The sequence below is a fragment of the Medicago truncatula genome, chromosome 8 (assembly GCF_003473485.1).
Source record: "Medicago truncatula cultivar Jemalong A17 chromosome 8, MtrunA17r5.0-ANR, whole genome shotgun sequence".
In the NCBI taxonomy this organism is placed as follows: Eukaryota; Viridiplantae; Streptophyta; class Magnoliopsida; order Fabales; family Fabaceae; genus Medicago; species Medicago truncatula.
In genome coordinates, this window is record NC_053049.1 from 44,398,271 (window position 1) to 44,421,904 (window position 23,634).

General features: G+C 34.6%; 4 protein-coding genes across 4 annotated transcripts; 1 reads left to right on the forward strand and 3 right to left on the reverse strand.

The window, feature by feature from the left end:
- Positions 1 to 1,382: 1,382 nt before the first annotated feature.
- LOC112417442 (magnesium transporter MRS2-F) lies at positions 1,383 to 9,008 on the reverse strand. Its single transcript, XM_024773136.1, has 6 exons — positions 8,619 to 9,008; positions 8,463 to 8,531; positions 8,213 to 8,341; positions 2,108 to 2,253; positions 1,746 to 1,866; positions 1,383 to 1,661 (listed from the first exon to the last, which is right to left on the reverse strand). The coding sequence occupies exons 1-6, from the start codon at positions 9,006 to 9,008 to the stop codon at positions 1,383 to 1,385; spliced, it is 1,134 nt and encodes a 377-aa protein (XP_024628904.1).
- Positions 9,009 to 11,311: 2,303 nt separating this feature from the next.
- On the reverse strand, positions 11,312 to 14,778 carry LOC11436964 (serine carboxypeptidase-like 45). Its single transcript, XM_003630525.3, has 10 exons — positions 14,435 to 14,778; positions 14,201 to 14,302; positions 14,030 to 14,125; positions 13,664 to 13,756; positions 13,477 to 13,556; positions 12,906 to 13,193; positions 12,654 to 12,778; positions 12,221 to 12,313; positions 12,017 to 12,134; positions 11,312 to 11,630 (listed from the first exon to the last, which is right to left on the reverse strand). The coding sequence occupies exons 1-10, from the start codon at positions 14,685 to 14,687 to the stop codon at positions 11,481 to 11,483; spliced, it is 1,398 nt and encodes a 465-aa protein (XP_003630573.1). The 5' UTR covers positions 14,688 to 14,778; the 3' UTR covers positions 11,312 to 11,480.
- A 2,300-nt stretch (positions 14,779 to 17,078) lies between these two features.
- LOC11442988 (acyl carrier protein 4, chloroplastic) lies at positions 17,079 to 19,013 on the reverse strand. The gene is made up of 4 exons (XM_003630523.4): positions 18,848 to 19,013; positions 17,916 to 18,011; positions 17,713 to 17,841; positions 17,079 to 17,473 (listed from the first exon to the last, which is right to left on the reverse strand). The coding sequence occupies exons 1-4, from the start codon at positions 18,914 to 18,916 to the stop codon at positions 17,348 to 17,350; spliced, it is 420 nt and encodes a 139-aa protein (XP_003630571.1). The 5' UTR covers positions 18,917 to 19,013; the 3' UTR covers positions 17,079 to 17,347.
- Positions 19,014 to 19,944: 931 nt separating this feature from the next.
- On the forward strand, positions 19,945 to 23,390 carry LOC11442987 (mitochondrial phosphate carrier protein 3, mitochondrial). The gene is made up of 6 exons (XM_003630521.4): positions 19,945 to 20,455; positions 20,875 to 21,236; positions 21,433 to 21,476; positions 22,266 to 22,480; positions 22,605 to 22,729; positions 23,092 to 23,390. Exons 1-6 carry the CDS (start codon positions 20,162 to 20,164, stop codon positions 23,129 to 23,131), a joined length of 1,080 nt encoding a protein of 359 aa, XP_003630569.2. The 5' UTR covers positions 19,945 to 20,161; the 3' UTR covers positions 23,132 to 23,390.
- The last annotated feature ends 244 nt before the right edge of the window (positions 23,391 to 23,634 follow it).

Here is a 23,634-nt window from a genome sequence, read left to right on the forward strand (position 1 = left end):
TGACAAATAGCTATTTACTACATAAAAAATGGTCGTTCATTTATAAAATTAAGAAGTAGAATACTGATACACCTCATTTTGTAAGTGTACCGTAGAAGTTCCCCTTTTATATATCGTGGTACATTATTTATTTATGGGAAATGCTAACCAATGTCCCCGGAGCACTGGTTAAGGATAATAAAAAGGGAAATTATAGGTTAATTATTGCATTGAAAATTGTTTAATTAATCTATAAATAAGTCAACAAAACTTCCTTTTATGATAATAATTTCCTTTTTTTGTATGTTTAACCCGTGCCCCAGGAGCACCAGTTAACATGACCCTTTATTTATTTGGACTTTGATTATGGTCCTGATTATGATCCTAAGGCCAGAATTGATCATCCATCTAATACTTGTTCTGCACTAGTTTTAAAATCAATGGTCATGTCAAATAATTTAGGGTTGGTTTTGTGAGAAAGTTAGAGACTTAAAAGATATTCTTCTCTAGGTGTCATGTTTAAATTTCTCATGTCCTAACCTTTTTTTTATCAGATCTGATCATACAAAATTTTGCTCTAACTTTAATTGGACTTTTCATTAATAGATATTTGAGTAGGTCTCGCAAATTAGTATGTCCCAGCGATATCAATATTTTATTTATATATAAAAAAAAAAACATTGTCATGTCAAATATACATTCCCTTACGTAAATATTGAGAGGAAATAATATTCTAGTACTAACCCATAAAAATATTTGGGCTATGGATCAAATTGTTATTGTTTAAAAATAAAATAAAAATTTGTCAACAACGTTGAGATATCTGTCCTTTTTTTGGTTCAAACTTGTGAAAATGGTAACGAGGTGAGAAACACAACTTATCTTGGTCCCTGGGATTTTTCACTAAAAGCATGTTTTGATTATCCAGGTATTTAATTTGTTCTTGTTGAATATGATATATGTTTGACGGGGATGGATCCTTTCATGTGACACGAGGGTCCATTAAAATCTCCACCATTCATTGCAAATGAAAGAGACAACTTGTTTAGCAAAAAAGTGAATTTACATTGTTGAGATCTAAACACATGATAAAACAGGAAAAATCATAATCTTTCCCACATCAAACACATTTCAAAAGTAAATATAAAAAACACAATTTTTTGCACGTTCCTCCCGAAGTATATTATTGGGCAAAAATATGTTTTTCTTTCGGTGTGGATGTATATTTTCAAAATCCTATACGATGTTCCATGTAAATTGATTCAACATAGAACACACAGTATTTTTCAAACAAAATGTAAAACTATTAAATCTTAAGGTTTATGTTCAAGAGAAAAACAAAGAATGCAGCAAGTATCTCCTACTAATAATTTACAAATGAATTAGTAATCTAATTTTCTCTATTAAGACAACAAATATCTTTTTTTACCAAACCAAATAGAAGCAAGGAATAATAAGACGCAACCTAAGACCGTGCCTCCAATTGTGGCCCAAAATTGACGAGGTTGTCCATCGAAGAGATCAATATGAATATTCATGCCAAACAATCCAACAACCACAATACCTGCATTCACTATCATGTTTATTGTGTTGAATATTATTGATACTTGTAGAAGCTGATTTTGCTTATCATCTAACATTATGTTGATGTAGTCTTCTGTATTATCCACATACTCACTCAACTTAACAAACAAGAAAAACCAAATATCAGTGATATATCCCATGTAAGGTTAAAATGAATAAAAGAGTTCAAATGAAATACATACACTGGATAATTTTTGCAAAATTCCATTTATCTGTGCAAAATATGCTTCTAAAAGCATCTCCAATTCTTTAACATCCGGCTTAGGATCATATGATTTGTCTTTAATCGAACCTGATTCATCACTAAAATTAAGGAACAAAATGTGAGCATGACTCGTATAATTGCAATGCAGAACTATATGTTTCAAAATAGATCGCTGTTATTTATTAATCAAATGATGTTAATATTTTTTCTTCTTCGTAAATCATTAACAAAATTATAAGCACAAGACGAAAAGGTTAAAGCACTAATGGCGCCAAAAGTCAATGACAACCAAGTGAAATCCAAAATCTAAAAACACTAGTGTTAATATATAGTTTGTACCTTTCGTCTCTATCTTCATCAGATGTTGAATTATACCCTTCTTTTGCCGATGTTTGCTCTGATAATCGGGCATCAAGTTTTTGTGTCAAGAACATTTCAGCCATGTCATTATCATCATCCAACAAATTTTCTAGTTGATCTGCAACCTGTTAAACTCAAGAATGTTAGAATCCGTTTTTAGTTTTTAAAGAACAATAATTTTTTTCTAACAATCGAAAGTCATGAGCATATATACTCCGGTTGACAGCAAAAGATATTTTCACACATCTATTATGAGATTGTTTGTAACAAAAGCAACTTATGACATATTCAAGGGAGTGTAACATAATGGAATGCTTACTTTCTCATTGATTTGAATAGCATATATATACATCAAAGTGTGACCTTTTGTCAACTATCTAATTATGATACAACCTAATTATAGGAAACTAATTATGACTAATTACAACAAAATATTCTATTCTATCACACCCCCGCAGTCGAAGCGGGAGGTTCACGGACGCTAAGACTGGTCCGAAAATCATCAAAGAGAATGCGAGGAAGTCCTTTGGTGAAGATGTCAGCGATCTGATGTCTTGAGGGAACATGAAGGACGCGAGCCTGACCACGAGCGACCTTTTCCCGAACAAAATGAATGTTCATCTCAATATGTTTAATGCGCTGATGCTGCACAGGATTACCAGATAGATAGATGGCACTAACATTGTCATAATACACCAAAGTGGCCTGATGAATAGGAAAATGGAGTTCCAGAAGAAGATTGCGAATCCAACACGATTCAGAGACAACATTTGCAACACCTCTATATTCAGCTTCAGCACTAGAACGGGAGAGAGTTGGCTGCCGTTTGGAAGACCAAGAAATAAGGTTGTCACCTAGAAAAACACAATAACCAGATGTAGAACGTCTGGTGTCAGGACATCCACCCCAATCAGCGTCAGTGTAGGAGATAAGCTTTGTAATGGGAGATGGGGATAAATGTAGTCCAAAATGTAAGGTGCCCTGAACATAGCACAAAATGCACTTAAGAGCAAGCATGTGTTCCGTGCGAGGAGCATGCATGTGAAGACAAACTTGCTGAACAACATATGATAAGTCAGGTCGAGTGAAGGTGAGATATTGTAGGGCCCTTGCAAGACTCCGATACAAAGAAGGATCCTCGTAAGAAGTGCCGGAGGAGGTGCTGAGTTTCTGCTTGGTGTCAACAGGAGTGGCCGATGGTTTACAAGAAGTCATGCCAACACGTTCAATGATCTCTGAAGCATAAGTACTTTGACTGAGAAATATGCCATCAGGATGACGAGATACTGCAATACCCAGAAAGTAACTCAGAGGGCCCAAATCCTTCATTGCAAAACTCAGATGCTAAGAGTGACATAATTGATTTGCGGAGGACCTGAGTGGAGGTGATGAGGATGATGTCGTCTACATACAGCAGAATGTAGGCCATGTCTGAACCTTGTCGATATATGAAGAGGGAGTGGTCTGATGTGCTATGGCGAAAGCCAATGATGGCGACATAGTCAGCAAAGCGTTGGTACCATGCTCTAGGCGCTTGCTTGAGACCATACAAGGATTTCTTCAACCGACAAACATAATCTGGATGATGGAGGTCGCGGGAAACCCAATGGCTGATACATGTAAACAGTCTCATGAAGATCACCATGTAAAAAGTCATTATGGACATCCAGTTGATGAATGGGCCAGGATTTGGAGAGAGCAATGGTGAGCACTGTTTGAATGGTAGCGGGTTTCACCACTGGGCTAAACGTCTCATCACAATCCACACCTGCAACTTGTGACTTGCCATCACCTACAAGACGAGCTTTATAACGCTCAAAGGAGCCATCAGAATTTTTCTTATGCCTAAAAATCCACATACATCGAATAAGATTAGCATCACAAGGACGAGGAACTAAATCCCACGTCTTATTTCTAATAAGTGCATCAAACTCAGATTGCATTGCGGATTTCCAATTCGGATCGGATAAGGCTAGTTTGGGGTTTTTAGGTATGGGAGAGATGGTGTGGTCGGAGTGAGAGATTGATAAGTTAAAAAATCTTGCGGGGTTTTACAATGCCTTTCATGCTACGGGTAGTGATGGTTCGTGTAGGTGGAGGTGGATGCGGTTGGATTGGTGATGATGGGATAGAGGAAGGTGTAGCGGACGAGCTGGTCGGAGAGGCAGTATATGGGGACTGTTGGTTTATTGAAGAGGTTGGTTGATCAATTGTGGTTGTTGGTGTTGATTGGTTGTGTGCGGCAGGTGGTAATATTTGATTTTGCCACTTGTGTATAAGGTAAGGGTGTATGTCATTATCTAGGAAGTGATAAGAGTTCGGCGAGGGGAAATGCATCTTGGTAAAGGGAAATTGAGTTTCATCAAAGATAACATGCCTCAAAATTATTAATTTTCTGTTTGACAAATCATAACACTTGTAACCTCTATGATTCAAGGGATAACCCAAGAAAACACAAGGAGTAGAGCGGGGCTGTAACTTATGAATGGTGGGTGACGGGAATAAGGGATAACATAGACAACCAAAAGCTCGTAGATGTGTGTAAGTGGGATCACGATGATATAAGAGTTGTATTGGTGACTGATTTTGAAGTGTTTTACATGGAAGTATGTTTAACAGATAAGTTGCCATGTGAATAGCATGATGCCAAAATGACGGGGGAACAGAAGAATGAGCTAGCATAATACGTATCATATTATTAATGGTTCTTATTTTTCGTTCCGCTTTCCCATTTTGTGAGGATGTGTGGGGACAAGAGAAACGAAAAACAAGGCCATGATCAGCGCAATATTTTTGAAAACACTCATTATTATATTCACCACCATTGTCATATTGAAATGTTTTGACTTTTTGCAAAAATTGAGTTTGAATGATTTGAGTAAGTGACTTGAACGTTTCAAACACATGAGATTTTCTGCTAATAGGAAAAGTCCACAAGAAGTTTGTAAAATCATCTAAAAATAAGACATAATATTTATGACCAGTAGAACCTAAAATTGGAGACGTGAATAAATCACTATGTAAAATGTCAAAAGGCATCAATGTCGTAGTTTGAGAACCAGAAAATGACAATTTAACATGTTTTCCTTAAACACAAGAGTCACAAACAACATAAGAATTAAAAGGTTCACAATATATGAACTTATTTTTGCGAAGTGAATTCAAAACAGACACGCCAGGATGACCAAGACGACTATGCCAGAGACTGGATGTGAGATCGGCAAAACTAGAAGGAGTGGTAACTGGATAAAGATCTCCACGACTGTCACATCTGAGAAGGGTGATCCCCGTCTGAAAATCAGAGACAGTAAAACCAAAAGGGTAAAAGGAAACAGAAACATTGTTGTCAATAGTGAGTCGTCTCACAGAAATTAAATTTTTAATAATTTTCGGGGCATGTAGGACATGGTTAGGGTGAAGGGGTTGGTGAGATGTGGTTATTTGTGTGTGTCCGTTGCCGTGAATTGGAATTCCATGGCCACTGCCAACAATAACTTTCTGATTTGAATTACTTACTGGAGAATAAGACGAGAGTTTACCTTGTGATGCGGCCGTGTGAGATGTTGCGCCAGTATCCATGTACCACTAATTATCAGGAGTGTGAAGTGACATGGTGTGCATTGATGTCTCAATGTCTGTCGGTATCTGAGATGAGGTAGAGGCTGCATACACCTGAGGACGCTGTCCTAGAATGCCTGGCTGCTTAGGAGGACCGGTAGGACGTGTCCATTGAGACGTGGGATACGGACACGGAGGCATAGACCATAGTGGTGGAGTCCAGCCCCATTGTTGCCAGGCTAGATACTGTTGTTGCTACTGCCGTCAAGGAGGAGCGGACCAAGGTGAGGGCGCGTTGGAAGCTCCAGACTGAGGTGCACTGCGGTTACCACGTCCCCCTCCGCGACCCTGATGGCCACGGGAACGAAAACGGTTGTCGGAGCGACGTTGCCACGCTGAGAGGTGTCTTCAGCAGGTTTCAGTTGACTGGTGTGCATGGCAGCATGAGAGCCTGTGTTTGCCATCTTAGCCATACCGGCTTCTTCCAAAGTGAGCATGGAGCGAGCCTGATAGAATGCAGGAAGAGGATTACTTTAGCGAATCAAGGTGGCAACACTGCGGTAAGATTCTGGAAGACCCGATATCAGTTGAAGAACCAGACGATGATTGTTGACAGGAGAGCCGACATTTCTCAACTCAACTGGTCATAAAGCATCTTAAGACGCTGACAGTAAGCAGAGACATTGGGAAAATCCTCCATGCGAGTGTTGGAGAACTCTTTCTCAAGAGTGACAGCACGAGCATTTTGATTATTCTGAAAAATATCTTCCAAACGATTCCATGCTTCTATTGCAGTGGAGTTGGGTTCCAGAATAGTGGTCAACAAATCATTGGAAATAGTGGAATAAATCCACTATAGAACAGTGGCATCAAGAGTGATCCATTGTTCATATTCGTTGTCAGTAGTGGCTGGTGGTGTTGTTCCTGTAGATGGGACAATGTTATGCATGACTCGATGTGAGCGAGCATGAATGCGGAAAAGTTCAGCCCATGTTCCATATTAATCCTTTTCCATCTCAAGAATAATAGGAATGTGGTTCCTAATATTCGAGACGGCAAGGGCGGGATGGAACTCCGTTTTGGAACCTCGGTGCTTGGTGAGTTTGGGCTGGACGAAATCACCATTAACAACAGTGGATTTGCGAGTCTCTGCGTCACTGTGTTCTTAATGGTCGAAATCAGACATGGCTGCAGGAGGAACAGCGAAAACACGGAAACGGTAGAGATGGCTGAGAACACGTGAAAAACAAGATCACATATGACGCTAGAGAACCGCAGTTGATGGCAGAGAAATGGTGGAGAAGAACAGGTGTGGTTGTGGTGTTGGTACAGAAGTGGCGATCGAAAATCAAGGATCGGAAAACGCGATCGAAATCGCGTGGCGGCGGCGGCGCGAACAGAGGCAGGAGGGGATCACGTGTTTTGCGGCGGCGGTACAGAGGACGGTAGTCTTGATGCGCGGCAAGCTTCAAGGTGGGAGAAGAGGCTTGCGGCGACAGAATCAAGGTGGGAGAGGAAGAAACACGTTTATGCGTTTTGCTTCTGGTTTCCCCGCCCCCCTTTTTTTTTAAAGAGAGGGATCAGTTAGACTCTGATACCCTTTTTTTGATGCATATATAATTAGACTCTGAATAGCATATATATGCATCAAAGTGTGACCTTTTGTCAACTATCTAATTATGATACAACCTAATTATAGGAAACTAATTAGGACTAATTACAACAAAATATTCTATTCTATCAGGGAGGACCCATAAATTTTACATTGTGAGGGATAAATATAAGTTCACATCAAATACAATATCATGTAACATTTTCCATTCATGTGACTGGCTTAGCAACATTCTCACTGACTCTCATAAACCTAGGTACACAAGTAAAGATTGTAACTGTAAGAGCCTCTTGACACCAAATCACTATATATCTTTTTATGCTAAGTTGCTAATCTCAAATACAATTTGTATAACTGGGGTAGATTAATAAACATAAATGTAACTTTTGAAAAACAGATTTGAATCATCTCCTTCGCTATTTATCTACATCCATCTCTTAAATTTCTATCCCTTAGCTCTCTCTTTTCATTAAAAAATAATAAAACTATCAAGAGAGAGATAGAGAGATGTAGAGAATAGTGAATGAGAGGATCCAATTTGATTAAAAATATGTCAAAAGGAACCCATGCAAAAATTAAGCCATGAATAATCCAACTCTAGGTTATGCATGTTGTCCCACTTAAATAGTTCGGTTGTGGAGTTAAAAAACACCAAAAAAAAATTTAAGGCGGTGAAGCTGGGTTTAACCTCTGAAAACTAACACAAGTACTAACTAACTTACAAACATTTTTCCTATTAAAAACTTTGAAAACCAAAACCAAGCTTTATTTACATACATTATCAGGTATTACAAGTTAGAATTGTAAACAAAAGGGTGCATTAGATGATGAGACATGACAAGAGATCAAACAAAGAGTGAACACATATGGAGAAATAAATGATCACAAGATATCTTTGATGACTATTTATTTACCTTTTGTACGCGACCAAAAAGTGAGACCAAACGATTCTTGATTTGCCTTACACTTTCAAGGTTGAGAGTACTAATTCGAGAGGTCAATTCATCCAAAGCTGGATAAGCCTCTTTTTCTAGCCCTTGAGTCTGATATATATAAACACAACACAAATCATAGAATAGAATGTGTACCCAATAAATTTATATCAACTGTTGAATAAATCTTACAAATATACTAAACGTGTGTTGCATTGCATGAATCACATACCTCAGATTCAAGGCACGTACAAGTAGATTCAATACAAGCCTCAAGAGCTTTAAACTCAAAAGGTAATTGCTTAGGAGCCGACACAACGCCTGCAATGGCTTTCGGTGAACCGGCATCAGATGCATTGTTAGGAGAATCATCGAACAAAGTTTTCGCTTCATAATCACCATCCACATTATTGGCAATTTGGATATTATTAGAACTATTAGAATGAGGAAGCCGCGCTTGAAGATCTTGAAGGAAACGAAGAAAGAAAGGGTTTGTGGAATTAATCATAAGCACTTCATTGGAAGTGATAATTGCTTGAATGTGTTCTAAGTTAACGACAATAGCTTTTTCTCGTCCTAAGATAGAAGAAGGGTTAGAGAGTTTTGGATCAAGAGCTCTAAGGTCACGCGTAGGTAACCCTGTTCGTTGCATGATGGAGTGTTTGTCAATATCTTCAACGCGTGATTCACCTGTCTCTGATACTACCATCCAACTCTTCACCACCATTACAGTACCCTTTCGTCGACACCCTCCTCTCATTGCTGTCGTTACCACCATTGTTGCTGCTTTTCCCTCAACCTTACTATCACGCATCAAAGTGATTCCATTCAATATATGTAGTCTAACTCTAATTTTGATGAATAATAATAACTAGGTCTTCCTATTTAGTTTAAATGTCCATAAATATTTACTAGTTCGGTTATAATAACACTAGAACTTCTCTTGATCCGTTTGATTTGATGATAAGAGGTAAAATCCCACCAAATTCGGCATCATCTGCTTCATTGTGTAACAGATTTGTTCTTTTTTGTTTTGTTTTGTTTGAATAAGTAACATATTTCTGTTTTTGGGCAAGGAATAATTGTAACGTATCTTAGATTACTAGCAGAAATAGATTTTTTTTTTTTTTTTGCTTGAAGTATAATGGTAACAAATTATACTTGTCTTTTTCAATAATATTATTTTTTTTAACAAAAATAATATCAACAATATAAAAAATATTAGTCTCTTAACTTAATTTCAGGTAATAGTTTGGTCCTTTATCTTTTTTTCATTTCAATTTGGTCATTTTTGTCCATTTTCATATACATTTTCAAGCTTCAAGTCTAATATACTTATGCAAACATAGACGAGGATCATAGATTTGAAGACTGGAAGACCATAAGAAAATAAAATCATGAATTTTAAGCTTAAAAATGTATATGAAAATGAACGAAAATGACCAAATTAAAATGAAAAAAAAAAGAAAGATAAAAGACCAAACTATTACCTAAAATTAAGTTAAGTGACTAAAAGTGTAATTTTGCCAAAAATATAATATAAATTCTTATTTTTGGTTTTCTTCCAACTTTCAAAGATATTAACTTTCATTTTTATTTCCTTCCAACTTTGGACCTTCTAATTTTTGTTATAGTCACTATTACATGCAATAGAGCTTTAAGATGAAAATGACATAATTTAATGTATATCGATTACTTTGCTTATCATCGCCGTTGATTTTGACAATAAAAAATATTAACAAATGCTCTAAAACAAATATTTTAAAAAATAATTCTAATTTTTTTTTTAAAACTTGTGTAATCAAACTTTTAAAAGTATAAATTTTTTTATTTTTTCCTTAACTAATGTCCATATAAGAGGAAAATGTGACAATCATCATAAAAAACAATTATAGAATTGTCCCAACATATGGGAAATGGAAAAACAGTCAATGCCTGAGAACATGTAGATCCCTAGTTTAGGGTCACTGTTTTGGAGCTACGTGACACTGCAAAAGGGCCATTATTAAAGCATAGACAATTGGAAAGCTTCTTTTGATCCCATATAGGGGTAGGGCGTCCCATTTTGTCTTGAAAATTATTATGATATCTGGGGACAAACCAAAACAAGTCGCTAAGTGTTGAGTATGATTCATATTCATCGATAATTAGGCAGACATTCATGCGTTGTGGAACAACCGCCTTCGGGTTTAGTCATTTATATGTTGGGTTATGATAGCAACATTACTTATGATGGGCGTGGTGCTTTTGCATTGCGATTTAGGGTTAATTTTGTAATCTGAATTGTATTATTTGAACACTTTTATACTTTGAAACTCAAAAAATTGAATGAAAAAAATTACATCAATCACTTTGATGTAAAGACATAGAGACAATTGACCGACCGAACTCTAAGATCAATTATGTGTGTATGTAAACGCTAATATTTCTAATAAAATACTTAATATAAGATGGATGGAGTAATTAATTGCCACTTAGAGCATACACATCGCCTGCACATATGGGTGGTATCACACTGGCCAATGCTTTTGTGTCATAAAATCATGGATAATTGACATTGAAATTGAGTAGTTAAACTATCCATGGTAGTTACTACCTTCCTTTTCCAGCAATTGTCTGATTTGTGCACATTTTGTATTACTTTTGAGTTTTTTTTCTTTTAATTAATATTTATATTATTGAAGAGAAGCCCAACAGTAATATATATTTATTCAAGCCAACAAACTATACATTTCTCTTCATACATATTTAACTCATGCAACGGTAATATTTTTTTTTTTTCACTCATGCAACGGCTAATTTTTTTAACATATATATTTGATTCATTTTGAGTATATTGTGTGATACATTTTATATATTTTCATTACACATTTTATATATTAATTTAAAATATAATTTAAAGTATATTGTAGTTGTAAGATAAGTGGGACCCATTTTAGAGTTTTAGAGGAGTGGTATGGATATTTAGAAAATGTAGTTGAGTGGTTTAAATAATTGGAAAGTATAAAGTAATATAATATATTATGTGGGTCCCATTTATACCACTCATTTGGGTGGCATGAATGTGGGTGCTCCTATGGACTCAATCTCATATCCGGATATCCCCTTAAATCATTTTTTCTAGCTTTTCTTTTGACATCCTGCACAGTTATTACATTGCTTTACTAACTATAATAGTATAGTATAATACAACTTTTGGGGTATCTTACTTACAATCTCTGAACTAAATCAGAAAAACACTAACAATTTGTCAAAAAGATTTAGGTAAAGGTTTGTTTTCCAAGAATGACTTAAATAAAACAAGTGATCTTTCAGGTTGTGAGAAAGGAGCTTCATGGGAGGCACCTCTGATGGTGGCAAATGTGAGAGTATTTCCATAAACTTGAGTCCATCCACCAACCTAAAGCAAAAAGTAGATAAACTTAAATTAGTTTATGATGTGCATATATTATCTAAGTTTGATTATGTTTTGATCTGAAGTGCTTTAGTTTCATGATAAAAGCTGTCTAAAACTATTGTGCATAGATGCACGCATATATATGACAGTCGTAGCCTGTTTGAATTGATTTATTTGAGCTTATTTATATATTGATATAAGCACTTGAGATACTATTTCAGAGACAATATCGAAACTACTCATGACATGTTCATATGCAGTTTTTAGCATATTTTCACAAACTCTCCTGGATAGCTGTAAGTATTTATATGATAAACATTTATATTATAAGCGCTTAATTAAATTGTTGATCCAAACATGCAAGATGTTAAGTAGTATTTATTATATACCTGATGACCTTCAAACCATACCCTGTAAGGGATTGTTGTTTTAAGTGCTAGTTGTCTTGCTAGCTTGTGAACCAAGGTGCGGCTACCAGTGAGTGGAATTACTGAATCTTGATCTCCGCTATGGTGAGAACAAAACAAAGTAAAATTAGTCATAGCATATATATTTCCGTCAACGAGAAAATGGAATGATTTAATTCTGGTTACCTATAAATTAATACCCTAACTCCAGCTTTTATGATTGATCCAACAACATGGAGTGTTGGTACTTCCAGGTTGAGCATATTGTAGTCCAAGATGCTGTTAACATAATGTAGCACAGTTACTACTGTTTGGTTAATTACAATTGTTGATCCTATTTGGATTGAGTTATCTACAGGCATATGCACTTATGAGATTGTTTGAGAGAGTTTATGGAAACAACTTATGAAATATTTGTAAGTTGTTTGAAAGATTATTTCCATAAGCTCTTCTAGATAGCTTATGAAAACAATTTTACTTTATTTTATCTTTTGTTGTAGAAATAACTTATATATAGGCACTTATATGATAAGCGCTATTGCTATAAGCGCTTAATTCAATTGTTAATCCAAACAGACCTATATATAGTGTTTATTTGTTTTAGGATAGAAGAATATACTTGCTGCAGACATTCCACTTTGGAACTCCAATAAGCTCGGCATGGAGCGCCTTTTGTACATCGCGTCTGTTTAAGTAATTTGTAACTTCGTCATCTACACATACATCTATACTCTCATTTGCATGCTGTTTGGAAAAGTGAAAGAATTTCTCAAATCACAATGATCAAGCCAATTTGAAAATGCAATATCAAAATTAAGAGGTAACTTGGTAAAGAAGTTGCATGAAAGAATCTCCAAAAGACAATACTTACATGGTTTTGAGGACAAATAACTTTGGATTGTGAAAGCACTGAGGAAATGCATACATCAAGGGTAACATCATATTTGTCCACAAACTTGCTGGTTTCTCTGCTTACTTGGCTCATGACCTTTGAACAAAGCAGGGAAATGGAGTTTCTATAGTACTCACTTACATACTGCGAATAATTGCAGCCTGCGGTGAACATTTTGTAAGTTGAATCTGATATCAATCCATGAGACCAGAAGAACTCAGCCCTTGAATTGAAGTCAGTGGCATATTCTAGAAGTGGATTTCCCAACTGCAATAAAAGAGACCGCGTCAACATTAGCAATGTCTTTGGATTCCTGCAGTCAGTACCATTGGATCGAGATCGGACAATCTAGATTTTAACCTCGATATATTAGTTTTAAAAAAAAATAATCAAAATCTGCATTGAAACTGGACCGTCTGATTTCAATCCAACGGCACTGATACGCTGACCACGTGAACGCGTGAGATTATGACGCCGGTTCATGCAATCCAAAAATACCTAAGAAAGAAGCATCAAAACATGGTTGATATATAAGTGGTAGAGTACTTACTGCTATGCCTTTTAGATTGAATATCTTTTCCTTATTGTTGATTCCAATCATGAGATTTGCTAATTGTGGAATGTAATGTCCTAATGTTTATTGACAATTATGTGTGAGAAAACAAATAATATTGATGTATGTATGTTAACCTGCTTTTGAAATTGAATTTATCTTAGAAATGATGTGGCACACTTACCTGCATAACTTTCTCCTGTCAAAAACAAATCTGTGTGTTTGTATTGGGGGAACTTGTTGAACCAATGTAGCAAGAACACAAGGTTGTCCCTAGCTAAAAGAAATCAAATTCAATAATTAATGTCTAATATTTGATTATTCCAAGATTGATATATCAAAACCATACCAAAATATAATCAAATGGAACATATCATATCTCTTAAAGTTATGTTGCATTTTTTTTAGCTTAAACTTTTCTGTTGTCTCAACTTTTTAAAAGCCTAAGTAAGCATCATAAAGAGGAAATTATTTATCTGAAAAGATAAAATAAAAAAACACAAAGGTCTAAAGTGATTGTTAATAATAGTATTAATGCAAGATCAATTACCTGTCACCTCATCATTCACTTTGATATTGGAGAAACTACCTTTAGCATAAGAAAACCCCACTCCAACTGGTGTCTCCAAATACAACATGTTTGCCTCTACATCACAAAGTAACTAAGTTTATATCATAATGGTAAATTCTTGGAAATCTAATGAAATGATCAATACAGTACCTCTATTCCAACTATGCTCATTTTTAATCAGAACTTCTCCATTGGGTCTGAAAGGTCCATTCTCAGAGAATGCACCTACTCCAAGAGAAGAACAACCTGGTCCTGTACAAAACAAAAATAAGCTTGCACATTTGAAAGTTCAAGGAATTTTTAAATCCATTTTTGAACTAAAAAATATATATATATATATATATATAAGTGTAGTGAAGTTGTGGCAAGTTAGAGATTGGAGACCTCCATTGAGCCAAAGGACTAAAGGCTTTGAAGATGGACCAGTTTCTGATTCAACAAAATAGTAAAAGAGATATCTGCGTTTTTTTTCATCAACTGTAACATATCCTGAGAAGTGTTGAAAGCCTATGTGGGGTTGTCCAGGAAGCTTATGAATTCTATCTGCATGAGAAGAGAGACAGAAGATTTCCATGGAAGAACTCAGCTGAAGCAACACCACAGTCATTGCTATGGCTTTCCATCTTTGCCAGCACATCTTTTTAGCACAAAAACTAATGAGAGTAGGACTTAGGAAAAGTTGTATCAGAGAGAAAGAGGTGGGATGTGTTTAAAATACAAAATATTACTGTATGCATACATAATAGGGTTAATTTAAATGTGGTCCACCCAGTGATCCAAGGCTCGATATTTTATTTTTTGATTTTTTTGCAGGCCGGTGTTTAAAAGTCTTACATTGGATAAGATACACTGTTAAGACAAGGTCTTTATAAGTGGCGGACAGTCCTCACCTTATAAGTCGGTTTTCTAGGAGTTGAGTTAGACCAAATCCAAATTCGAAGATGGTACTAGAGCCAACCCAAAATCCATTTCAAGGTAAATGAATAAAAATAAGTAAGAGCATCTTTAATAAAATTGTCTCATTTCTGTGTACTTTGCTGAGCTCTGAGAGAATATGAGCATTTCATAGCATCCTGGGGTGGGGGATATTGCAGGGTAAAAACAGATATACACAGCTCCTTTTTTGTTTTTATCAAAAAGTTGTTTGATTGATTAACAAGTACATGCAAAACTTATCTTATTCATCCACAAAGTAGTTACATTATGAAAATTCCAAGGAAAATAGACTAATAGAGCAATCTTACATACTTCATATAGTTACAAATATGCATTTCTTTATAATGACAATTGGTTCCCTTTATTTTTCATGTACAACAATCTCACATGCTAGCTTAATTAGCCTTTTCATTGTTGGGGTGTGGAGGGTCCTTCATCCATCCATTCACCATATTTCACATGTACATACATACATACAAGTTGTGTTAAATTTGTATGCTAGCAATGCAATAGTTCAATTTATGGATGCTTGTGTTTTGGCAAATATATTTGAGTGAATATGAATGGACCCTATCCAAGTACAGTTGAAAGGAAAAAGATTGTCTAATCTAATAATCATATAATTGCTTGAAAGTCTAATCAATCAATCAATATTGCGCTGTTAGACCATGTACAATGGAAAAAAAATTTCAATACCTTTCAACATCCACTTTTTCAATTCCCAACACTCCACATCATTTTCTCTCTCATAATTCAACACCCATTCAATTTTTACCTCTCCAATAGTTTTTTCATTCAACACCCTACCCCACCACCTTTTATTTCTTATTCTTATTTAATTTTATATTTTTGTTTTTATAATTAACTAAAATTATCGATTATAATTAAATTAAAATAATACAATCAACTATTTATTTTTTAGTTTTTTTTTGGAAAAACAAAATTTTGTAAAATAATTTATTTTTATTTTCTTAACTTAAAATGCGACACACAAATAACTTAAAATGCAAGACAACAAACTAAACACGCGATACACAAATAACTTAAAATGGAAGACAACAAACTAAGCGTACAACACACAAGTAAATGAGTAATCAGAAGAATTTTGGGTGTTGAATTAATTATTATTGGGATCCATTTTCCTAAACAAAGACTAAAACTTTAAAAGAAATGCTAATAATAAGATTAAGAGAGTGAAAAATTTGATTTTTATTCTGTGTCCAAATCAAATGATCCAAGTTTCTATTTGTAGAGAAAAAAAAATCACGAATTTTGATAAAAAAAAATTTTTTTTTTTTTATTTGCTATGAAATAATTGAGTCCAAATTATTAAGAAAATAAAAATCCAAGCAGCCAATCGTAACAAGCCACGTGTCACTGCGGGCCAGACTTTCAACATGTTGAACCTTTTCAACACCTCTCTCCTCTTCCCTCATATTCAATAGCCTCCTCCAATGGTCTCAACATGTTGAATATGGCATTCAACAAGCCATTGTAAATGGTCTTATAGTAGGCACATACCGAGTCCACTATGCTTAGGAAATAATTTAAGGAATAGCAGTGTGATTGTGAACAAACAAACTAGAAAATTGTAATATATGCTATGGAGTTGTTGAAGTTCAATCAAATCAACGGAAGCATGTGGTAAACGAGAAGAAATGGCCCCTACCTTAAAACCTTTTACAAAAGGCTTCATCATTAGCTGTACCACTTTCACTGCCATTTCTATCTATATTATTTATTACCACTCGTAAAAAAAAATCTATATTATTACGGAAAGAAAAATTATTTGAGAGAGAAAGTGATATGATAGATTGATGATTTGATAGAAAAATAGAGATATTGAAAAATGAAATGTTGAATAAGTGTAGAAAAATAAAGGGTGTATAAATATCATTGTTGAACACAAATTTTAGGCACTTGTTCACAATTTGTCTGTGTCTAGGAAGAAATCGGATACATTGAGTGTCAGAGTCCTTATATCAGTTACCTCACCCTTTACCTGGCTTTGTATTCTCTTTGGTGTGATCAAACTTTCTAAAAACCATGTAAGGTACAAGGATGGAGCAATAGACGAACATTACCTATGATCTTGACCTAAAAACGCAGATGACATGCTTATCTTATCTTATCTTAGAGTCCAATAAATATAAAACATTTTCTGTCACCATGCTTGCAACAAATAGCAAGTTAACCAAGTTACAATTTAAAAAATATTCAATCTCCTTCCTAAAGAATATAGGCATAAGCACAAAAAATGTCCAAAAATAAATTTGCTGATGATTATCTTATCTTAACTCAGTTGCTCTTCACCTCTAGAAGTATTTTCCGTAGAGCTTCCATTAGGTTCAACTCTTAAGCTTAATCTTTCTTTTGAATCAATTTCTCTATCAAATCAGCTGCTTGTTGAATTGTTGTGATGTCTTCAGCATTATCATCCTCAATATTAAGGTTAAACTCTTCCTCTAAACCCATCACTATTTCCACCTGCCACATAATCAATTCAATAAGACCATAGCTCTAGCATAAAGAACATTAACATCTAAGAAACATTCATTGTTTCAAGTAATCAACCAAATGACCAAAACCAATAATGTTCATGTAGGTAGGTGTCAGCTCAGTGATAAGAACTTGACCTTTATAACCAACGGAGTTCAATATTTTTTTTAAAAGTAATAAATAATCAAAACTAACAATGTTTGATTGATTACAATTGAATTTCTTACAGTGTCAAGAGAATCAGCACCAAGTTCTGAAAACTTGGTTTCTGGGGTAAGCTTGGTTTCAGGAGTCAAAGCAAGTTGTTTCCTCACAATTTTGCTCACTTTCTCCACTGTCTCAGGTTGTGCCTGAATCTTTTAACAAAATTCAAAGTTATTATTGTTCCTTGCAAGTTTTTTAAAAAAGTCAAAATGAATTTCAAACTTACTGCACAAATGCGGAAACGAGAAGATCTCAACGAAGGAAAGCTTCTCCTTGTACATCCCACAGAAATTGCACCAAAACTTGAAGTTCTGAAAGAAACCTGCATGTATGTTTTAACCACTCAAATTAAAATTTTCACTTCTTCCTCACCTCATAAAAAAAGTATTAAAACCACTGTGTTACCTAGAACAAGCTGACAAATCAAGAGTTTCAAAGTCGTTATATAACCCATGTTTTATCTATATGATGTCCACCACCAAAAGTATATTCATTATTTTTAATATGAGTTTATCTACTGATTATAACATGTTCATAAGTTATTTTCATAAGCTATATAGGATAACATATGAAAACAACTTATATGATTTTTTTTGACTTATTTTATCTTTTGTTGTAACAATAGCTATGATAAGTGTTTATGCTATAAAGGCTTAATTGTTTATCCAAATAGAAAAGGCAACAAAATACAAAGGTGAACTTGAGATTTAGTATTGAACCAAAACCTTAACAAATTAACGTGTATGTTCTCTTGCTATGTTCTGAACCTACCAATGTAATTAAGCTATATACTTCAATTTCCAACACCTAAGTTAACACGTCCTTGCGTTTAACAAAAAATTTACTATAGAGAAATTTCCAAAAGTAGTTTATTTTTCGGAGAAAACTTTAACCAAGTCATTTCATGCATTTAACATATACTATACCAAAAGCATAGTAACATTTTTTTTTCAAAGAACATCATATACAGTAAGTGTGGAAAAGATGAACATTGCAAGGTCAACCGTGAGCCACAACATATCAAATGTCTCCGTAGTCTTTTACCAACTTATGACACAAAAAATATAGCATTTCTAGTCACACGAACCTATTGAAGTGTAGATACAAATAAATAAGAAGTAAGTATGTGCATTAAGAGAGGAAGATGAAAATTTGAACCTGGTTAGTGCTTGTAGAGAATTTGAAAGAGGGTTGAAAGGTAAGAGAGGTGGCTGAAAGAGAGGCCATTGTATTGAAGCTTAGGAAGAAGATAGAATAGTAAGAGATATGGATTGGGTTGATGAAACGGTAGTAGTAATAGTAGTAGTAGTAGTAAGGTAGATAAGTGTGTTATCTAGCTGGTGCTTAGTTGGAAAGTAAAGCCATGTCAGGAACAAAATTGGCTTATTATGGGTGATGTATGTATGAATGAGTGGTGAACATTTGCTCTTGGAAGGTAACTATCTATCCAATCATCATCATCATGCTAATGCACATTTTCAATGCACATATGTGCAATTACCTTTTTTCAAAGATATAGATTAAGAAAATTAATTTATGAACAAATAAATGTAACAATTTTATAAAGTCATCTTTAATAGCTATTGACTATTAATAATTCTAATATTCTACAACTAGTGAGGTTCCTTTCATATTCATTTCATGGAGACACTTCTAATACCCTTTTTATAACATTTTTTTGGCTTGTATGCCTAAAAATATTTGTGTATTTATGTAGTTCTCTTTTCTTTTTTGGGCTTTAGCTCTCTTTTATTACCATTTTTTTAATAAATGTATAGTATATATAGTGTGATATAATGACTTTTTTTTTTTTTGACAAAAGTGTGATATAATGACTTAAAAGTAATGAACACAATATTAATTTAATGATAATTTAATCAGTAAATAACATATCAAAATTGTTTCTAACTCCAAAACGTGTCCATGAGATTATGAATATTTTAAAATGTTGTTTGATTATGTCAAATGTTACTCACTTCCACCCTTCATCAATTTAGTCGCTACAATATACAACCTTTAGTCAAGTATAATTTACCTAAGCAGGGCTACAACTAAGTTGATTAATTTTTATAAAACATAATACCAAACCATATACATATATATGGATGGAAAACATTGATAATAGTGAAGATTGAAGGTGGGTTCTATAAAAATAAAATAAATTGAAGGGTTATGCATTAACTAACCTGTAAATTGGAAGGCGTTACATAGTCAAATGATAAACGAAAATAATGGACACGATCTCATATATTACCTCTCTACTCTTGAATTAATTTTTCTCTTCTCCTAACTCTCTCCCTTCATATACTCACACGTACACTCAATTTCCAACAACTCCTAACCACAAACATTCCCATTTTGTCGCTAATATTATTACTACGTACTTCTCTTCCACTCAAACAACCATTTTCTACCTTTTAATTTGTTTCTTAGAGACATAAACACAAAAACACACTCACACATAATCAAACAATGGCTTTGTTTGACCAATCATCTCGTCACTCTCTTGTCCCCGTATATCTTTACTCATCAAATGCACTCTCTTGTCCCATTAATCATGCAGGGTTGCCAACATCATCGCATTCTTCATCACTACCACCACACGACTATACTAGGAAAAATGTTCCTATGATCCCTTCGCCAAACGAGGGAATCCGCATGTTTTCTCCTTCTTACTATGCTGCATGCAGTGCCGGTGGCGTTTTCAGCTGTGGTCTTACACACATGGCTGTCACTCCTCTTGATCTCGTCAAGTGCAACATGCAGGTATGTATGCAATATTACAATGGGGACGGGAAATTATTATTAATTAAATTGGCATTGACGATTAGTTTACAATCGTATAAATGTGCGCTAATGATTATTTTACAATCGTCCATATGTGATTTGAACTACGTCCCTCTATCTTAATTAGGTCACACTCTGCGGGCACTTCGTATACAAAACACAAGATATACATACATTATAACAATAATAATAACATTAAGCTTAGCTAAACTTCAATTTAATATTTAATTCTTTCAAAATTTGTTTGGTTCATCATTTGATAAAAATTATTTTATTTATACCGCGATTTGATATCACTCAACACAAAATCATATAATTTGCAAAAATGAGGAAGGAAGGAAGGAATGTGTATATGAGACAAACATGCATACAAAAATAATGTGAGTTGTTATTTTCAGATTGACCCTGCAAAGTATAAGAGCATCAGTTCAGGATTTGGAGTTTTACTTAAGGAGCAGGGTGTTAGAGGTTTCTTCAAAGGCTGGGTGCCAACTTTGCTTGGTTACAGTGCTCAAGGAGCATGCAAGTTTGGATTTTACGAGTTCTTCAAAAAGTATTACTCAGATCTTGCTGGACCAGAGAATGCAGTCAAGTACAAAACTTTCATATATCTAGCTGGTTCTGCTTCAGCAGAAGTTATTGCTGATTGTGCACTTTGTCCTATGGAGGCTGTCAAAGTTCGTGTACAAACTCAGCCTGGCTTTGCTCGTGGTTTGTCTGATGGGTTACCCAAGTTTGTCAAGGCTGATGGTGTTTCTGGGTACTTTTTTTTTTTATCCTAAATGTTAATTGCTTCTAGTCTTTTGTTGCTTCTTATCATACATAAGATATGTAGCATCGACACTTCATATGGATGGTGTGTATGGTGTTCATGTCTGTATCGGTGCTTCATAGTAAATTAGTAGTTTAAGATTTTGTACCCCCCAAATTTGATCAAAATTTCATATGATGTGCAGGTTGTATAAAGGACTTGTTCCTCTTTGGGGCCGTCAGATACCATGTAAGTCTCTTAAGTCATGTCCACAGTTTTATATTTGGATGTAACAAACTGATTATAAGTTAACTAAGTGGTTGGACACAAGTGGCTATTTAATGAACTCCAGTTAAGGTCGAATTGATCGACTGTACTTGAATTTGAACCATGGCTGGAACAATCCTACACTACTAGAAAAATTAAAATTAGCGAGGAAAATTAGTGACGGAAAAAATGAATTTTCTCACAAATTCCTTGGTCGCAAAATTTAGTGACGGAATTAGGAGGGATTTTACGTTTTCCCTCACTAAATTTCCCTCACTAATTTTTGTTTTTTTAGTAGTGCTAGGTTATGGTTAACTTACCTCTCGGCCAAACTCCATATTACTAAGGTCCGCTTTCTTGAAAACTAGAGTTAAGACAAAAAAAACATTAGCTCTAACAACTTAGCAGTGTATAAAGTACAACTTAGTACTCTCTTGTTAGATAAAGACTCGTCAAAAAAACTATTGTCTAGAGAAAGGTGAAGAAGGTACCTAGCATTAGCAAAGACTTGAAAGAATGTAGAATGCATTAATTTGAATTGTGTTTGATTATCTTTACTTTTTTGTAAGGAAAGAGGACAACTAATAATAAGTTTTTCTGTTTGTTTTTTGTGTACATACACGTTACATCTTCTGTTGCATTCAAAATTTCACGCTTCTTGTATTTTGCAATTTTAAGTTGCATTCTATTTTGTATATATCTTTTACCTTTTTTTTTGTTTTTCTCTGCTCTTCCCCCTCACACTCACACATACTTTTTGGCTTGTGTCAGACACAATGATGAAATTTGCTTCGTTTGAGACTATTGTGGAGATGATCTACAAACACGCCATTCCAACCCCCAAAGATCAATGCAGCAAAAATAAGCAGCTTGGAGTGAGTTTTGCAGCAGGATATGTTGCAGGTGTACTGTGTGCAATTGTTTCACACCCTGCTGATAACCTCGTTTCCTTCCTCAACAATGCCAAGGGAGCCACTGTTGGCGATGTGAGTTTATGCATGCTTGCATTCATACATACACACATACATATAGAGTAAAAACAGCACCCACCATGTTATGCTGTTCTTGTGTCATATTTTCTTACTTGTCTTTTCACTATTTAATTTGCAGGCAGTGAAGAAGATAGGGGTAGTTGGTCTTTTCACTCGTGGCCTTCCTCTTCGTATAGTTATGATTGGAACACTAACTGGTGCTCAGTGGGGTCTCTATGATTCATTTAAAGTATTTGTAGGGCTGTAAGCATCTGCTCTTATCTGATATATCATCCTACTTCAATTACTTTCATCTTACGAGCACACCTACACCTTAGATTAAAGACATGTGAGACACTAACAACGATACATACAGACACATGTAGTCGCATTCAATCACTTCTATTTTTTTTTAAATTATTATTAGTGTCTGTGTGTCAGCCAGAGACCTATCTAGTGTTCGTGTATGTGTCTTGAGACCCGTAGCCTTCATCATATATATATATATATATATATATATATATATATATATATATAGTTGCTCAATGTTGTACTTACATCAAATGTACCAAGTTTCTGTATTATTTCTCTTTTCCTGTTGATCATTTTGCTGTTTGCTCTTTCAGGCCAACTTCTGGTGGAGCTGCTCCTGCACCTACAAAATAGAAACCATTCAAACAACACATGCCTGGTTATGCAGAAGAGAATTTATTTTGACAGACAAATAATGTTAGGTTTTTAATGCTCCTTAGCTATAGCAGCTTTACCAAAAAAAAAGGCATTTAGTATATTATTAAGAGAATTTTCAAATTTTATCGTTCATTTAACTTTTTTCAATTGGTATTTCAATATGTTTGCCTAGTTGTCAATGTAACAATAGGTTTGAAATTTTCTAAGTTAACTACATATATAATCTTGAAGTTGGTCGTGTTGATGCTATGATGTTAACTACAAAATGATATAGTGTAAAAAACAACAGTACCGCATACTGTAAGAATTCTCTTCTTACACCCAATATACCTATAAAATATCATCGATGAAAATAGTAAAAAATGCTAACAAAAGAAAATTGGTTTTTAAGGAAAAGAAAACAGAGGACAAAACATGTTAGTAGTTCTAAGCAATTATTGTTTACTTAAAAAAAGGACTACTAGTTTTTCAATTGTGAA

Coding starts and splice junctions, on each gene's coding strand:
- LOC112417442 (XM_024773136.1), bottom strand. CDS start 9,008: ATGGTGGTAACGACAGCAATGAGAGGAGGGTGTCGACGAAAGGGTACT. Junction 8,342..8,462: donor GTACGTGCCTTGAATCTGAG/GTATGTGATTCA, acceptor TATATATATCAG/ACTCAAGGGCTAGAAAAAGA. Junction 1,867..2,107: donor GATGAAGATAGAGACGAAAG/GTACAAACTATA, acceptor CCTTAATTTTAG/TGATGAATCAGGTTCGATTA.
- LOC11442988 (XM_003630523.4), bottom strand. CDS start 18,916: ATGGCCTCTCTTTCAGCCACCTCTCTTACCTTTCAACCCTCTTTCAAA. Junction 18,012..18,847: donor TCTCTACAAGCACTAACCAG/GTTCAAATTTTC, acceptor ACATACATGCAG/GTTTCTTTCAGAACTTCAAG. Junction 17,842..17,915: donor CTCGTTTCCGCATTTGTGCA/GTAAGTTTGAAA, acceptor TTTTGTTAAAAG/ATTCAGGCACAACCTGAGAC.
- LOC11436964 (XM_003630525.3), bottom strand. CDS start 14,687: ATGTGCTGGCAAAGATGGAAAGCCATAGCAATGACTGTGGTGTTGCTT. Junction 13,194..13,476: donor TCAATCTAAAAGGCATAGCA/GTAAGTACTCTA, acceptor CTTTTATTGCAG/TTGGGAAATCCACTTCTAGA. Junction 12,135..12,220: donor GTTAGGGTATTAATTTATAG/GTAACCAGAATT, acceptor TTCTCACCATAG/CGGAGATCAAGATTCAGTAA.
- LOC11442987 (XM_003630521.4), top strand. CDS start 20,162: ATGGCTTTGTTTGACCAATCATCTCGTCACTCTCTTGTCCCCGTATAT. Junction 21,237..21,432: donor AAGGCTGATGGTGTTTCTGG/GTACTTTTTTTT, acceptor TATGATGTGCAG/GTTGTATAAAGGACTTGTTC. Junction 21,477..22,265: donor TTGGGGCCGTCAGATACCAT/GTAAGTCTCTTA, acceptor GGCTTGTGTCAG/ACACAATGATGAAATTTGCT.